The sequence below is a fragment of the Podarcis tiliguerta genome (genome assembly GCF_965153285.1).
Source record: "Podarcis tiliguerta genome assembly, chromosome: 10".
Classification (NCBI taxonomy): Eukaryota; Metazoa; Chordata; class Lepidosauria; order Squamata; family Lacertidae; genus Podarcis; species Podarcis tiliguerta.
Genome location: NC_139543.1, coordinates 63,064,055 through 63,082,688, shown reverse-complemented (window position 1 = coordinate 63,082,688; position 18,634 = coordinate 63,064,055). Strand labels below are relative to the sequence as shown.

General features: G+C 41.5%; 1 protein-coding gene across 5 annotated transcripts in view; it reads right to left on the bottom strand.

Moving 5' to 3' along the window:
- The window catches only part of USP6NL (USP6 N-terminal like), a 135,715-nt gene that overhangs the window by 111,802 nt on the left and 5,279 nt on the right, over positions 1-18,634 (bottom strand). For 4 of the 5 annotated variants that reach the window (XM_083401928.1, XM_083401931.1, XM_083401929.1 and 1 more), the window contains exon 2: positions 12,878-12,967. In XM_083401928.1, the coding sequence (XP_083258054.1) occupies positions 12,878-12,881 (4 nt within the window). In that variant the 5' untranslated portion in view covers positions 12,882-12,967. Of the gene's footprint in view, positions 1-12,877; positions 12,968-17,190; positions 17,291-18,634 lie in introns of those variants that run through there. The other variant, XM_083401932.1, reaches the window with a different exon arrangement.

The following is an 18,634-nucleotide window of genomic DNA, read 5'->3' as shown; positions in this document are numbered from 1 at the left end:
AACAGCTTTTGTGGATTTTTGCCAGAAGGCAACACATTTACAGCACAAAGGACAGCCAAAAATCTGTTAGTCAAACCCACCACTCAATGTTTATTTCAAATGCTTATAAGCAGGGGTTGCCAGCTCCAGAGGGTTGGGGGACCCTTTGAGCAGATCTGGGGGAACAAAGAAAAGGGAAGGACAATGGCTTTTCATTATGCAACACTGAACTTCACCACCTGTTTTCAATTTGGGATAAACCCAGCTTAAATGAGAATGGGCCAAACATCCCATCTCTAGCAAAACGGGTGCAATATATTAAGAAGAGCCAACCTTCTAGTCCACACCAAGAAAGGTATTCAGTTCATTAAATTGTCTCTTTACACAACTGTTTTCCTTCACAGGTATCACTTTGCATATAGGAAATTATACAAAGACACATGAGGTACTATCACTAGACTCCTGTAATGAAATCGAGCACATAAGAAGCCCCAACAATGATAACTGGTTAAACATCATGAACAAGAAAAACATTGCTATAAGTTATCCACTTGAGAGGTGTAAGAATCTTGCTTTCAATTTAACTGTAGACCTGTCATTAGCTACCATTTAGAGCAAACTGATGGGTAAGTACTGCTAAAGCACCAAGCCATGAAAATATCAAAAAATCTCTCCAAACAGCAGCTGCCTTTACTCCACAATGAACGATGATGCTATTCCTCTAAAATCAAAAAACCTCTTGTGACTTAAGACCAATTCACACAACCAAATGGGTGCATGGGGAATAAGGGTGAAAGTTTGCCTGCACAGGCTCTAGAGCAAGAAAGGATATCAGAAATAGGTTTAGGTGTGCAAACTTACACACACCAACATCATGCTATGTATTTTAATTTATTAGCATTGCAAATGCCACGAGCAAACAGACGGATATTGGCATCAGTTTAAAGTTTAGATATTTACAAGTTAGAAATAGTATAGTCGGAAAAGATAAAAATGTATTGCACTCATTCTGTTCAAAACCACATGGGAGAATGCTACTGGGAAGCAGGAAGTTAGATGCTGAGCCATCTGTTGCCTTCATCACTGATTCTACTACATACTTACATCAATACAGATTATGATTCTTCCGATATTACACAGCTATATTTGGCAAGTTATTCTCCCTTCCCCTGCTAGAATCCAAAGTAGTTATCAGTGAACAGGCACTTAGCACTTTCTAAACATCAGACTCCCACACAGGGGCCTACAATTTCTCGCACCACGCTCACCATGGCAAGCATCCTTTTCCTCTCTGGCAAGCACCTCCAAAAGCTCACAGAGATGAATGAGCTGCTTCCTTCTCATGCCCTATTTCTAAAAAGGGCAGCCATGATGGAGAGAACCACTCACCAATCTCCTCCTCCCACATTTGGAGCTCAACACTGACCTCACACTCGGCTTCAAATGCAAGCCAAGTGCTCAACCAACTATGCAGAGAATAAATACTGGCATTTTCTGCTTTGCTGCCATGTTCAGCTGATATTCCTTTGCAGACTGTTAGTGGGTGGTTCCCTAGACCAAATGGATGGGAGGTTGCCTGCTCTTGATGGGGTTACACTCCCTCTGAAGGAGGAGGTATGCAGCTTGGGTGTACTTCTGCATCCATGGCTGTCACTTGAGGCTCAGGTGGCCTCAGTGATGTGGAGTGTCTTCCAACAGCTTTGGGTGATGGCCCAGCTCAGCCCCTATCTGGACAAAATAAAATAACAACTGCCAGAAAAACCACTCAAGGGGTTATCCAGAAAGATGCAATCCTTAGGATTTCCTCAGGTGAAAATCATGGAAACAGCAGTCACTCTCTCAAGATATGCCACAACAACTGCTTCTTGTACAAGTACCACCAAAGCTAAACCCCCTTTGACAACGTGACAGCTCTTGCAACCTATGAATGGATTGCTTTCAGAAAAAGATTATGTATGGACAAATTTAATGATATTTAATGATATTTGGAACATATTTATTGAAACCATAGTGACTCATGAACTGACATTTACTTGACGGAAATAGTAAGTTTATCTACTTACATATATACTATGCAGTTTTGTAACCTTAATTACATTTTATTGTTACTTCATTATTGTCATTTTCCTTTGCTTTGTTTTTTATGTATTTCTTCTTCTTTTTCTTATTTACTTTAATTCACTATAAAATGTTCTTTTTAGAAAGAAAGAAAGAAAGAAAGAACGAACTACCGCCCCAAGCTAAGGTTTATCAGAGATGGCTCTCTTCATGAGAGAAGGGAGGGCTGCAGCTGGAAGTGCTCAATTTTCATTCATAAAAAGCAAAACACAAAAGGAAAGGAATATTTTTGTGGCTCTGCTATGTCAAGAACTAATGTTCAAGAACTAATGCCAAGAGACAGAGTGATGTCAGGAAATTCCCACCTCTTTCATTAACTCATTAAGCAGTCTTAGCTAAGCCACTCAGTCTCAGGAGTTCACCTCTAATGTATTGGGGGGGGGGGAATAGTGGCCTACCTGAAAACTGTTATATAGGTTACAAAATTAGATGGGGGACCCTGCATTGCTATTCCTGCATTGCAGGGGGTGGACTAGATGACCCTTGGTGTCTGTTCCAACTCTACAATTCTATTATTCTATGATAACTGGAGGTCTACAGTTGGAGAGTGGGGAGAAATCAGGGCTGGTCATGTTCAGAGCCTGCCCATGGAATTAATAGACATTACAGTCCATTAATTTCAGTGGGTATACATTAGGGATAACTTAGCTGCATAAAACCCTGAGTATGGTTTGCATGCTAACTCACACCTTCTAAAACAATGCAGGAATCAAATTGCAGCTATCCTTCAAAGTGAGCACTTCTCTGAATTTTGTAATGCAACTAAAAAATTGAGTATAGGCTAAAGTGTAAATAAAAATACATATATTAGTCAAATAATTGCAACTGTTCTAGGGGAAATGCTTGGGGGGAAAATGTGTATATTAGAAAGGCATGCTAAAATACAAATTTTCATTTTTTAAAAAAATCAGAGAACTGATGTGAAAATGTGATAAATTGAACTTAAAATTGGAGAAATATGAAACTGAGAGAAACCAAAATTAACAGAATTTGACTATCCCTAGCTAAAACTAGAAAAATAAAAGAAATTAATGGACTTATATACTGCCTTTCATACTATGCCAGAGCAGTTTACAATGTGAATAATTCATGTCAAGTGCTCTGAACACCCAGAAGTTCTATATAAAAGCTAAGCCTTATTATTAAGCACTACAACTTACTTGTGAACAAACATGCTTTGGAATGAACAGTATATATAGTAACAAAATGCACTACAGATGGGGAGGACCCTCTAAATTCTGTCAACACAGTAATTTCAAGGACAGCAACCAATATTAACCTCCACATGCTGACACTGAAAAGCAAAGCAGTTCTGTCAGAAGTAAATGAATCAGTGAAAATTTTGGATTCCCTCCACCTCAATCCAATTCAAACAGACAGCGAAGAAAGCCGGTTTGCTGTTGCCCTTATACATCAAGGTTCTTCAATTTTCTCCTGAAAAACGGCATGAATGGGACACAATTACCCATTTTCACATCGCCCAGAAACATGAAGGTAACCACACAATTCCATCTGCCACAGTTTGTTAACAAGATCAAATACTTCACTGCATGGAAATGTCTGTGGTGATATTTAATCCAAGACATAATGGGACGCAGCCACTACAAGGACATCAGCCCTTATTTAACCACTGGAAGAAACAGATGATTCATTAGGAACACAGAGCAAACAGACAGCAGTAATAAATTCTGCCTGCTAAAGTGTGCATTTTACTTTATCCAATAAAACGCCGTTCTATCACGAGACATATTGTCAAAGGCCTTTAAATACATTTTATACTAAGCTCTTAGTAGACAATGGAAGTTTCTCTTTCAACAGTAACTCAAATAAAACCATCAACTCTGCAGGCTATAATAAAAGTAAGGAGATTCAGGGTTGGTGGAGAGGATAGTGAAGAGTTACATTTTCATCTAACCTGAATAGAACAGAAAAGGACATTGCCCCAGTGAGAGGTCAGCAGAACACACACACACACACACACACCCTGAAGCATCTGATTAATAATCTGATACATCTGATTAATAATCTGGAAAGGGGAACTCTGGAAGGACCAAGTAAGAGTAGAGCATACATATAGGGATATATCTACTTGGTATCCATCCCCTGATGGAAGGATCTTTGCTCCAGTGGAGACTTCCCCCAGAAGAAAGGCGACAAGGTGATATTTTCCCCCACCAAAGGCTCCACTAGCTCCAAGATGTTCCTGAAGACATTTCCCCTTCAGTTGGCTTTCCAGGCATGATGTTTATTAGCTGACTCAATTATATTCTTTCCAGCTCTGCTAAAAAAGCAATGTGCTGAGTGTAAAGTGGTAGTTTTAAATTTGTGTTTTTGTTCTTTTTATCCTCTGTTGTTTCTGATTACAAGCTAGTTTGGAGAGGCGAACAGCCTAAAAATAAAGAGGGGCACCAAGTGGATATAACTCTTACTTGGTAAAGATAATCCATACTGGCTGAAGAAGAGATTTCCACAATTTATTGTCAGGGTGCGGTACAAGGCACATAAAGAAGGCAGGTTTTATGGCCTTTGTCATTTCCGTTTAAACTAGGGTTTCCTTACATCCGGAATTTCCCAGGCATATCCATAATACTGCAGCTGACAGCAGTGTCCAGGCAGAAATTGTGAAAATGTCTGGGAAACTCATGTGGCAGCCCATGTCGGCAGTGTTGTTTTTGGCGATTTCCATTAAAAATAGCCCAAAAACCTTCAAATTTTCCAAAAAAGCTGAAGAACTTTTCTGTCTCAATTTTCACTGTTTCAAATATGGCAACCCTTCAACTCCACCCATTAGATGCATGAATTCAAGCCTGGTGCAAGTGGTGTGGTTTGGTATATGAACCCCTCTCCCCCCCCCCCCATTTCATCTAAAGAAAGTAAGCAAAGCACAGTCTCTTGAGAGCGAACAATTCAGGTCATGCAATGGATCAGAACAATGTCAAAAATAAATATGTCTAAAAAACCAGATTCTACAAGAAGGGTGCCAAATTCTGCAGCATGAATAGATTTTTTCAGTCTACCACACATGTGCATCCTTCACGTAATAACAGATTCCATTTAATCATTTAATTTACTGCACAGTTTTTATATTAATATTAGACAACATAATTAGGCCCTATCTGGCCTAGGACCCTCATACGTACGGGACTGCCTCTCCTGGTATGCCCCACGGAGGACCTTATGGTCTGCAAATAACAACATCCTAAAGATTCCAGGCCACAGAGAGATCAGACTGGCCTCAACCAGAGCCATGGCCTTTTCAGCCATGGCCTGGTGGAACGCTCTCTCGCAAGAGGCTAGGGCCCTGAGGGATTTGACATCTTTCCACAGGGCCTGCAAACAGAGGTGTTCCGCCAGGCCTTTGGTCAGGGTTCAGTCTGACTCATTTTCTCCTTGTATAAGAACAAGCACGAAGGAGGTTCCCAGCCCGCTCATAGGTGCTTATAATATCAGTGGAAACAGTTGGTAACCGCCTTCAATTTTAACCTGAAAATTGCCACTTGTCCAGTTTTGATTTAAATTTTAATTGGTTTGAATTACTTGTGGGGTTTATCTTAATTTACTGATCACTTGTTTTTATGCATTGTCTTACTTGTATGTTAGTCACTCTGAGCCCGGCTTTGGCCAGGGTAGGCAGGATATAAATAAATTTTATTATTATCATTATTATTATTATTACTATAAATGTGTTCCTAAGTCTTGAAATTTCCAATAGCTAAATAATTCTCTGTGACACATTACAATCCTGGGATTGCAGTTCTAACGGATGTTTGCTTAGCACACTGCAGTGGAGTTCAACATACATATATAAAGGAGAGGGAAACAAACATCTCTAGCCACCACCCAAGACACTGCAAAGTCTAAGAAAGTCTATGAAGTCCTTGCCTATGGAGAAGGGAGTGTGATGTTGAAGGGCCGAACAGGCCTTCAAAGGGCCACTGCAACATCAGATTGAACTAAAAAGGTAAAGGTAAATGACCCCTGGATGACTAACTGTATTCAACAAGCTTCTTACTGAGGCAAATTCAAATCCACTATTTTAAAAAAAGCTCTTAGTAACAAGCAGTCCCGTACTACACTAGCAATCGAAAGGCAGACGGAAGAAGTCATTCCCTAACAATATTTATCATAAGAATTTGGGTTACGTTACCGTCGGGTCACATAACTTTCGGGTTGCGAACATGGCAAACCAGTGTATACTTCTGGGTTTTGCCATGCGCGCATGTGCAGATGCAGCGCCTCGACTTGAAGACTTTTCAGCGTATGTACGGACCCCTGGAATGAATTAAGTTTGTATCTGGAGGGTCCACTGTACCTTGACTTTGATCATATTCATATGATCTTACAAATATTATCATATTCATATGCGCTTACAAAAAAATGTAAGTACGTAAAAAGAAAATTAAAAGAGCCTAAAAAGGTCAGCAGGAATAAAATTGCTACCTAAAAGGCTATAGAACACATTACTATGATTCAGGTGTGCCCACCGCTTAGTTTACAAGCTATTATCGTTTTGCATCTACTATATGCCTTTCTGGTAGTATTTATTACTGCTGCTACATTGTTAGCTCAACCTTTTCCCACAGAGCTAATGGCACCACTAATGGGCATCTGTAGTTCAGCAACATCTGAAGGCCCGCAGATTCCTCATCCTTGTATTATAGTTTTCAAAAAGGCATTCCAACAGGATTGCCAATAGTATAGCTGGTACATGAAACTAGAATCCCAAACCACTGACGCATTGATACATAATACAGAAACCAGCAGTGTGGTTTTCGCAGAAAATTGGTAGTTTCTGCAGGGTAATTTGCATGGGAAAATGTTCTGATGCTCTGGAGAGTGATCTAATTTAGCATGTTTGCTTTACTTGCATTTGGTAAACAAAGCTGAACGCCAAGCTTGCCTAATATCATTATTTGCAGTTGGCATCCATTCATTGTCACTAATGACTTTTTGCAACAAACGTCTCTGCAGAAAAAGAAAGTACTGTACTGGAAAATTTTCTAGATTTTCTGCCCCATGTCGCCAATTGAAACATTTGCAACTGATAATTTTAGAACTCTGGTCAAAGCAGACTATGCACAGGCTCTATTGTTTAAATTTTTTATCTTTTCTCAGAGAAAGTCCACAGCTGGTACCTGAATCCTTTTGAAATTGCTTGAAACATGGTACCAATTCCCCCCAGAACATTCACCTGCTCTTCTAAATCAATGTTGTTGTCCCCAATCAGAAAGGACATAAACACAGAAAAGTCACAGAAAAGGTTCAACTGAAAATCAATTACCAGAGCTAAAAAATAGCTACAAGACATTTCACATAGTGTTCTAATACAAGAACCAAGAGATAAGCATTTGAAATTTAAAGATAACTGTGGGTCCATTAATTATTCATCTCAGGAGGAGGGCATGTTCTGCCTGTTCTGCACAACCCATGTATTTACACACACAACGTGGCTATTTATTCCCTGGCTGTTATTATTATTTTTAAATGTGATTGACAGTATCAATGTGATTGACAGTATCAAAACACAAAATGCACAACATAGTAACGAAAACAACACAACACAGACTTCACCAGGACCATCAGACTGCAAATCTCTGCATCATTGTTACAACTTATGGGGATCATAGTGGAGGTATGGTAACTCAGAATCTCATGGGCCCAATCTATGTGGCAAGTGCTCCCTAAACATTATGAAGTGGGAGTAGGAATACACCAGATCAAACTAGTTGTTCATCCAGCCCACTACAGTGGTACCTCGGGTTACATACACTTCAGGTTACAGACTCAGCTAACCCAGAAATAGTACCTCGGGTTAAGAACTTTGCTTCAGGATGAGAACAGAAATCGTGCAGCGGCGGCGCAGCGGCAGCAGGAGGCCCCCTTAGCTAAAGTGGTGCTTCAGGTTAAGAACAGTTTCAGGTTAAGAACATTCCTCCAGAACGAATTAAGTTCTTAACCTGAGGTACCACTGTACTGTCTACGGGACCAAATAAATGTTTTAAAAGTCATTAACATCGGCAGTAACTGCTTTTCTTATGTAGTTATGATCAGTGCCACATGTGAAACAAATGTACACCCTAGATTACACTTACATCTTGCCTTTCTTCTGTAGAGCTCAAGGTGAATACGCAAGTTTCCCAGCTGGTCTCCCATCCAGAGTCAACTTGTTCAGTTTTAGGAAGGTGGCTGCAACAAGTATCTTATCCATGGACCCCAGAATCCGCAGCAACAAGCTGGGTTTTTAAGGCAGACAAGTCAAATTAAATAACATTCCTTGGAAGCAGCAGGTCGGAAAATCATGACTACCAAGAAACCAATTCTGGTGTTATTAATACAATTATTTGCTACAATAGGTGTAATTATAGTGAGTTTCACTTAACCAGCAACATGGCATAAAAGGGGAGAAATTACTGCTATATAATTCAGATCCAAACCCCACAGTAGCGTAATACTTCTAACTAAAATCTCATAAAGTAATGAGCTCAATACTTTGTGACATTTTAGTTGGTCCTAATAAAGGCATTACCCTACTGAGACTGTTGAATTTTCTAATAAACCAATATAGCTACCTATGATTTTTATTTTATTTTTGTTAATTTAATTCAATTTTCTTCTTATTTCTGCCCATAGGAAACACTTCCTATATTTACTGGGTCAAGCAATGAGCTCGAGGCTGCCCCATGGACTAAAATGGAGAGTTAAGTCAGAACTTTTCAGTTATAGACTTCCTTTTTTTTCTTTTGGAGGCAGTACAAATATTCTGACTGAACTGTAATTAGGAGGCTTGACATTTGGAGAGTATAATGCTCCAAAGGCACCATTATTGCTACGCTTGTATAGGCTCCAATTTTTAAAGACCAGTTCCCATGTTCTTGCACATCAGCTTTTGTACTTTTTCTTTACAAAAATATTTAGGGAGAAAAACTCTATGCATCACCATTCTGCAGACTAACACTCAAGGCAGCTTAATAATAAATCACAGAATACAAAGCAGCAACAGAATACACATCAGTAACGGAACTTCTGAAAAGCCAGCTCCACAGGCCAAACCAAAGAGCACAATACCAAACCATAAATAAACTAACCTACAAAAACCCGGGGACTGAGGAATCTTAGCAATAGAGGTGGTGACAGGTAGATCTCCCTCTGGAGGAATTTCCACAGTTAGGGATTGAGCCTCAGAATAGGCCACCCAGAAAACTTCATTGGGAATAGGCAGACTTTCAGGTACATGACTCCCTAGGCGCTTGAGGGTTTTGAAAATTAATGCAGGAACCAAACAGGGACAGATTAGTTTTCTAGGAGGGGCTGAAGGGAAAGTAAGTTTTGGAAGCATAAAGAGCTGTTAGTAAGCATAACTACATTATGTGGTAGTGTTGAACTCGATACTTCTGTGTTGAGTCAAGGCTTTGTGAAGCTTGACTGAACCACTCATATGACAGCAGAAGGTAAAAAATCAGGCTATACCACAGAGACCTCAGCCCCAATAAGACTTGAGCCTTGATATACTGAAATGTAAAAAGGTCTTCCTATTAGCAGTATCATCCGTCATTCAGAACTTTGAGGCCTGGGAAGAGTCAGGTTTACACCACCAGTAGAGGCTGCCAGCAGCCAAGATTACAGGTAAAGGTAGAGAATGCAGCCCAGAGAGAAGGCCAAAGAACCAAACGATCCTACCTATGGCTGAATAGCATAGCAGAATGCAGTGAGGGGAGCCAGGCAAGGCAACAGCTATAGCTTCACTCAGCAAACCACTTGCCTTGGCTTCCAGAGCCAGAGAGCGACACAGCAAATGAGCAGCAGCACATGTAGGAGCACCAATATTTTCCATCCACTGAGGAAGGAGACTTAGTTGTCTGTCCCCAGAACATTACCAAGCACAGATATGTAGTCATCTCTGTTGATATCATCACAGCTACTGACTGTATAAATTCACCATTAGGCCCACATTCACATCAAGCCACAGCTATCCTACAAGAGGCAGTGTTGGCAGAGCAACAGGATGAAACTAACATGGTAGAATATCTGCTGCCTCCCCTACCTCCATCACCAAATGCTTCAGTAAAAACATTGTGGTAATCATCCTTAACTATGATTAAGAGAGACATTTAACTACCTAAACTATAGTTAAGAATTTTCTGCAGATTCTTTTGCAGTTAAGAATTTCCTGCAAATTCAGGATGTGAAACAATGGTTTGAAATGAGTTTGCAAGCCATGGCTTCCATTGACTGTGGCTAGATGTCCCACCTCTACCAAGCCAGCCATTCTGGGCAATTTCAGCAACTCTCCAACCTCCCTGCTTGCAAGGCAAAATAGCAGGTCTCACTGGTATCTCTAAATACATGTCCTCCAAGGGAAGGGTTTAGCTTAGTCATAGATTCAAGGTATGTTGGATCCAGAGGTGGCTGGTATCCACTGAAACTGGTGGGTGAAGCCAAAGCCAGCAACAAGCAGAGGCAAATGATTCTAATTTTGCCCCTATCTTCCTCCCTGCTGCTTTCCCCAAGGGCAACACTGAGACTAAAAAAGACAATGAGGAAGCTGAAAAACAGAATCACTCCTAGACTGGCAGTAAGTAGGAACGCAAACAGGTAGGGGTTGGCTGAGAGTAGACTGGGGTTGGCGTAGCAGTGGCCTATTAACACTAATGGACCAGCCTCTACTGGTTGGAACTAGCAAAAAACCAACAAATCATGGCTAGTGTTAAGCACAGTTCAGCATTATGTCTGGATAATCAACACAACTAGGAGCTGCAATGTGCAAACCAGGCCTAAGCAGCCTGGTAGAGTATTCTACATTCAAGCTCTCAGTGCTGGCAGGTGATAGATAGCGCTAGTTCTTGCAACATTTATCTCCCCTATTTTTGTATTGCTATCTTAGAAAAGACATTCATGAACAATGTCACGGCCAGCATTGGAAACAGTTTTGCTGCTGCATTATTCATCTTCTGTCTAACAGTTTGCTGTTAACACTTTCGTTTACAGTCCAAAAAGTTATTAAAATTTCCAAGTGCTATATAATTAGTCCGCAAAGCAGACTGCCAGACAATTTGTTGCAGGCTGTGTTTCTGTGTCTGCAAAAACAGTGATAACAATGTATTAGTGGTTGACCTTTCCATGAAGGAGCTATGCCTACGAAGTCCCTACGCAATCTTAAGAGCATTGTTTTAAACAAAAAGGTCACAGAGCACTTAGGGTTGATGAGGGTGAAATTCTATTCAACAGAAAGCAAACCAGGCTTGGGGTATTTTTGCTTTCGATCCCCAAGATTAGCAGTGCCTCCTATTCCCTATTTTCCTTTGAGTTCTTTCTGTGGTTTGTACCAAAGATGATCTCTGTTTGGCCCCTATTTGTCTTATTGTTACAAGCAGCAAATAAGCCATGATTGTCATAATTCCATTTGCATATTATTTTCCTTTCCACAGGGCAGCCATGCTTCAGACTCTTAAAAACAGCAAGCTAGATAGAGCCTCCCTGCCAACATCTACCAACCCAGGCTGGACACGGAAGTAACCTGCTTATTCTCAACTGAAAATCATCCATCCTCCAAAAACTTAATTCACAGCAAAGTGTAATGCAGTTCTTCTGTACTGGTATGCCAGTTAGAGAACATATGCACTACCCCTGCAGACTCCAAGAAGCCTTCACTTGCAGGCTACTACATCCTGGACAACAAGAGATGGTATATGGCTACCAGCTAGAACAGAAGACCAGATGGAAAGAAAACCCTACCTAACAATAGACTGCTTATTTAGTCTGTTTCTTGTTAAGTAGATGTCATATCAATGCACCAGGAACAGTAAGGTTTTCTCCGATATTCCTTTCAGCAGCTTAGAAGCCACTCTGGCATGGATGAGGAACCTGCAGCCATCCAGATATTGCTGAATTATAACTTCCAGCATCCTTGATCAGTGTTCATGCTACTGGGGTTGAAGTTCAGAAAAATCTGGATGGCCACATGCTCACACATACATGTACATGTACACACACACAGTACAGCATGTTCCCTTCTTGTGCTACTTGTTAGGTCATGTTAGATGACTTCACACAGCAGCTCATTCCCATGAACCATCATCCCTACCAAGAACTTTCTGGTGAAGGAAGAAGTTACAGCAAAGACTCCTCTCAACTGACTGCAGATTTCTGATTATTAACAAACCAAGAAAAGCAGCCACACTACAGCAACTCCTACGCCATTAGAGATACATTGCATGTGTTGGAAAAGACCAGATGACTAGAAAGGTTTGCAAAACCATAGTAATTGACTCAGTTAATTGACCCGGTTAATTGACCATTAATGTGTATGCTTGAGATACGTACAACAGTGAAGTGAAATGACCCATGAAACACATGTCCTAACAATATCCTTATCACATATAAGTTACTCTGGCCTACCAAAACATTTCTTAACTTTCATGAGACACCGCTCCAAAAGAAAGCAACATTCATTTACAAAACTGGAAAAGTGTATCAGCCCAGATGCAGGCAACATACTCAGTACTCAACGATGCACTGGAAATTGTTGCCATCCCATACATTTACTGAGCCGGCTCAGCTGACATGAATCCCAATGGGGCTTGGGGCACAACCCACCCAGAGAGTCTTCTGCACAATTCAAACAACCAAAAACAGGGGGTAGTCAAAAACAGCCAAGCTTCACTTACTGATTGCTGTGACAGAGGCACTTACATTCACTATAGTAGAGGCAGAAATTTGCTCTTAAAAGCTAAAGACTTAAAATGCTGTTTGAAATTCTGGGCTCTGGAGAACATTTACTTACTCATGACTGGTAGCCTCTTTGCATATGGTCCCAAACAGGTCTTAAACTAAGGTATCTTGTCCAAGAAGATCTCGCAGAGGTATACATGTCCTAGGCAAAGGGAGGGAAAACAAGAAAGGTATTATTAGTGACAGAATATATTCATGCTATTACATTTACTACTTTTATCAGCAAATCTAACTCTTGCAGCAGATTCTCAAGACCTATGGGGGCAGGAAGGAGCTAGTTCTCAAGTTATTATCGCTCCCATAGGAATCCATCTTTATACTCAACATATTTTTAGAACTGCTTTATTGACAGGGAGTAAAAACACGCTAACAGTAAGTCTAAGCACAATAAGCACATCTCTAAAAGAGTCTTCAGAGAGAGGGGGGAGGAGGGAGGAAGGGAATAATCATAATTTACTGTTGTTTTGTGTAAATCACTTTATGGTGTGGTCACCTTAAAAATGGCACAAAAGTGTCCAAAATAAATAATGACACAAACCATTTATTTACAGGAACCATCCTGTGGCTAAGCAACTAGCTCACAATCCTTTTCTCACAGGATTAGTCCCTCCTTGAAGTAAGCTGCAGATTTCTCTCGTCAGAAGTCACATCCTCTTTTATGCTTCAGGAAGAAGAAAACCAGCTCTTACTCCATATTCTAACCAGTAAGTGCAAAGAATGATTGACTGACACGCACTTCTTATAAGTTTTGTTTTATTAAAATTAGTTATGAGATGTCTACCTGTACTGAGGCTGTTGCTGTACTGTACTGACTTGCAACTCCCCTTTGCCATTTACCCTCCCCCACAAACAAGATTTCCAGCTACAGGCCTGCATCCACATTCACCCAAAGCAGGTTAGCCTAATAATTGTTTATGTAAATGTTTATGTGGCACAACCATCAAAAGCAATATGCAGAGCTTCATGAGACTTTAACAGGTAAGTAAGGTATGCCCGTTGTTCGGTTCCAGCGCCTGCCAACCTAACAGTTCGAAAGCACCCCTGGGTGCAAGTAGATAAATAGGGACCGCTTACTAGCGGGAAGGTAAACAGCGTTTCCGTGTGCGGCTCTGGCTCGCCAGAGCAGCGATGTCACGCTGGCCACGTGACCCAGAAGTGTCTCTGGACAGCGCTGGCCCCCGGCCACTTGAGTGAGATGGGCGCACAACCCTAGAGTCTGTCAAGACTGGCCCGTACGGGCAGGGGTACCTTTACCTTAAGGTATGCTCATTCTCCAGTCATCTGTTAACAATCCAATCTTTGTTAATAATCCATAGCCAGACATGTGCCTTCATGTTCACCAATTAAACCCCGGAAGAGTTCCCAGCTGCAATTGTATTTATCTCTTTCAGTAAGAGAGATCGTTAGTTCACTGACTGCAGTGTTTACTTCCGGGATAGGCAGTGTGCCTTGTGCTTATGACTTGACATGAGAAAGATGAAGGCAAAGCTTAAATGAGGAACATGATTACCATTGATTAAAAAATAATGCCTATAGTAGACCTAAGTCAGATTTTTCTCCTTACATCCTTCCTCATTTTTCATCACAGGTACACTAGGCCTGGGGCTTTGCCGAGGATGTACAACGATGGTCAAGTTGAAAAGAACAGTTGCTGCTGATGTCACTTGCTAAAGAAGAGAGGGGAGTTGTGCTACTGCAGTGCTAATGGCAAGTCCTGAAAAAATCATCGACAAACTCCTCCTACAATGGAGAAATTAACTGAAATGGTTCTCTCCCTGCCCCCCACACCGTTTTCTGTCAACAAGTATGTCCTATACCAGGGGTTGGCAAACTACAGCCTGGGGGCCAGATGCGGACCACCGGGCTCGTAAATCCAGCCCATGACCCTGATGCCCACTTTGTCAGTCCACGCGCTAAACCAGTGTGGTGCGGAGGCCTCGCCGCACGGGGACTGACTTCCGCAACACTGGCACAGCTTCGGATTGGCTGCAGGAAGCTCCTGCAGCCAATCCAAAGCTGTGGGCACCTCAGGGTGGGTGGCAACACTGGCGCGGCTTTGGACTGGCTGCAGGAAGCTCTGGGCAGCCACGTATGACCAAAAGCTGAGCGGGAGGAAGCGGCGGCGGCGGCAAGGAGGCTGCCTCTGCTGCCCAGGCCAGAGGCATGGGCTCTGCGCCCCGCGGACACCTGGTCGAGGCAGAGGACAACAACGACGCCGTCGAAGACGAGGTGGTGTTGGCTTGAGTGGCAGCGGGGGGTCCTTTCGGGCGGGGGGTCCTGCCCCCCCACAAGGTCTGAGGGACAGTGGACTGGCCCCCTCCTGAAAAGGTTTGCTGACCCCTGTCCTATACACTATCCCTCATAGTTCCAACACAGAGAAAGGAGAAGCAGCCAGCTCAAAATCAACCCATGGCCATTGCAGGCTGAGCAGCCCCAATTCACTTTACTCCCCACATCTATACACACATATTGTCACACAGACAAAAGAAAATAACTCTTCCTTACTCATAGTATGAGTGCCATCTTAAATGGCAACTCAATAGTACAGTAAGCCCACAACGTTTGCACATTTAACTTGTGTGCATTCAGCTTTAAGTGCACGGCAAAAAAATAAAATATAAAGGGGGTGGGGTTCTGTGAAAAATGACATTGGCTATCCCACCCAGCACTGAACCCAATGTGTTTTGGCTATATGCAATTTTGGCTTTAGGTGCTACTCCCAAACATAAAACCCTGCATAAATTGTGGGCTTATTGTATGCCCAGTATTTCCATTTTTGAATTGCTGCTGTAAGAAATATTCAGTAACTTGGCATTTTTCTACAAACTGACCACAATACCGCCATCTGTGCAAATCTAGTGAGCTAATTCCATGCAGTGCCTCTCTTCTCTGATTCCTTAAGGCTTAGGCAGGATAAGATGAGAGAGAAAGTAATTATCCAACTTCCTTAAAATGTGACTGAACATAACATTTGCAGATCCAGTTGCAGATCCAGAGTAAATCCAAGAAAGAAAGCTGGAAAGCCTCCGGATTTTTCTACAAAGGCAGCTTGCTGGTTAATCAGTTGCAAAACCTATCAAAGGAACTGCTACTGTCATAGGAGAAATTCACGCAAAAACCGAAACAGGGGAAGCCAAACAATGAATGCAATAAAAGAAAGGAGAAAGGGGTTCTCAAAATGCCCCCCCCCCCCCGCTGTTGCTCATGCCAATTGCATTTGAAGGCAATAATAATTTGTAACAACTTAAAAGCTTCCCCTTCCCTGTTATTTGCACTTTCTGTAAAAGTCTATTTGTAACTCCCCATATATAAGTGGGCTCACAGTAAGACTTTGTCATGACGATTAGTTTGATTTATACTAGCGACAGCTTTCTGTTTTATAGATCTGAGTTTAAAGATAGAAAAGGACGGCTTAACTGGTTGTTCTTCATTTGTTAAGTCGTTTTAAAAGGTTTTAAAGAGCTGTTAGTATATTTGTATCTTTTTGTAAGTGTTTTAGATTGCCTTTGATGAAGGAAAACTTTTTATGAAACCAACTTTTCAGAGCACTTTCAGTACACTTCCCTCTTTTGTTTTCTTGCTTAGGAAAGAGAGCACCAACACGATGGTATTCTCACACCCTGAAAAAAATATTTCTCTCCCTTGCCAATAGCCCACCATATTTTATCAAAATAGGGTAGAATATTTCCCCACTGTTTTGTTCACAAGAATAGCATGCCCAAGCTGCAATATGAAAATTCTGCCATCGGTTTTTCAGAGGTGGCCCCACCGCTGAAGCTAGGGAGAAAAAGATGGAACCAGTTAACTCGTAGAATTGTAGTTGGAAGGAACCCACAAAAGCTCATTTCTTGTAACATTAACATTGGGTCCTACCCAAACTGTAGATGAAAAATCTGTTCAGCTTTTTAAGCAGCTTGCATTCCCTCACCACCCACCAAAATGGCTACAAGGAAAAGGGAAAGGGATTTTAATTCTCTAGAACAGAAGATTGTAGAAGAATATTTCAGACACCAAAGCTTTTAAACAGGACACAAAAAGTCTTTCTTTGTAGTGGTGACTATGGATAATAATCATGAAAATGAGAATGCAGCCCCTCCCACTGAAGGGGAATATAAAGGAGTGTGGCCCCTGTTCCCAGGTAACTGGACAGGCACCCACAACACTGATATTTTACCACCTGCTAAAAATGTCTCTTTCACCAAGCATTTTTAGAGAATTAATTTGATCCATTGTTGGTCATCTGTTCTGCATTTCACGTTTTGATTGTTTTATTGTACACTGCCATATTTTAAATGAGTTGGCAATATAGCATATTCTTTATGATTTCATTTATATGCTTTTTTTAAAAAAAAATCCAAGCCTCACAGAATAGGGTAGTCATGAGGGATCTGTGGGGACAGCAGGAAGCTGGTGTCATCTGGGGTGAGGTGGTAAAGCAAAAGAGGATTTCTCTGGAGCTCAGCCGGGTGCCTAGAAGCAGAGACCAGGGATGAGACTGTAAGAATGCCTTGCCCCATTCTGAGCCCCAAGCGATGTTCCAAAGTCAAGAGCACGGTGCTCCCCCTAACAGGTACTCCCACAACATCACTGTATTTTATATACCACCCATAAATACATGTATTTTGCATGCAACACCTATACTCAGTCTGTTAACGGTGAAGCAGCAATCACTAGATGGTGCCCAGCTCATTATGGAAATTGACTATGCATGAATGGGCCAGTTTATGCAGCAAAATATACATAGCACTCTTGAATCACTGTCTGGAGAATACAAATCATCAACTCTGGTCATTTTTCGGCTAGGGCTATCACATCTGCTGTACGTGAAACAAAAGATTTCATGTGGAAGTTGGAAGAAATCGTGAAAACTATCAATTTTGTCAATTCCCTAAGCGAAACAACTCCTTACTAAGCTCCTGCAACACAACACACTGCCTAATCAAATATAAAATGTTTTAAATGATGCACTTGATTATAATGGTGATCTTTTGACTCGACTATGTTATCCTCTGAAGGCAACTTTCACTTCTCTGAACTATTTACTATGGCTAATTACAATTATTATATAATTGGCTCAAAGAAGAAACACTGTTACTTAGGTGCTTCCTAAGGGATGCTTCTCACAACAACATACAAAGTTCAGCATGCACCTGCAGCTAACATGTAACATGCAAGTTACACACCACACATCATTTTTTTACCTCATGCAACACCTGGGCCAGCCCTACCATTAGGAAGACTGAGGTGTCTGCCTCAAGCAGCTGGTTCTGAGTGCCATGAAAAGGAAGGAATTGTTAGTTACTGAATTCTGCATTTTCTGACCCAGGGGCCAAAACAACTGAGCCAACCTTGGGTACTGTGAACATGGACTTGAGGAGGGAAGCACCATTTGCTGTTCTACCTCAGGCAGCAAAATGTTTTGGCCCCCAGCAAAATCCTGTGTTTCTGTGGCAGACATTCAGAGCTTTCCTGAAAGACAAAGAAGAGGTTGGAGGGGGAAAGTCATTGTATGAGGAAGTAGAATCTATGCTTCTCACTTGTACCCAGTGTAATGTGTGAATCAGAGCTAGAACCGGGGGTCTTCTAGGGGCCATGTTACATGTCCAGATATTCCACACAGGTGAGGTGAATTTCTTTTTTAACTGGCAGCAATCAAACAACTAACAGTGTACCTTTGCATGCACACTGATTAATAGGAGTGGGAGGAGGCATATCTGCTCTGGACCTTGTCTCCACATGAGATTAAATCTGTAAATTCCAAGCAAAGTCAGGCAGCACCTACGAAAATTCTACTCCACACATTCTGTTC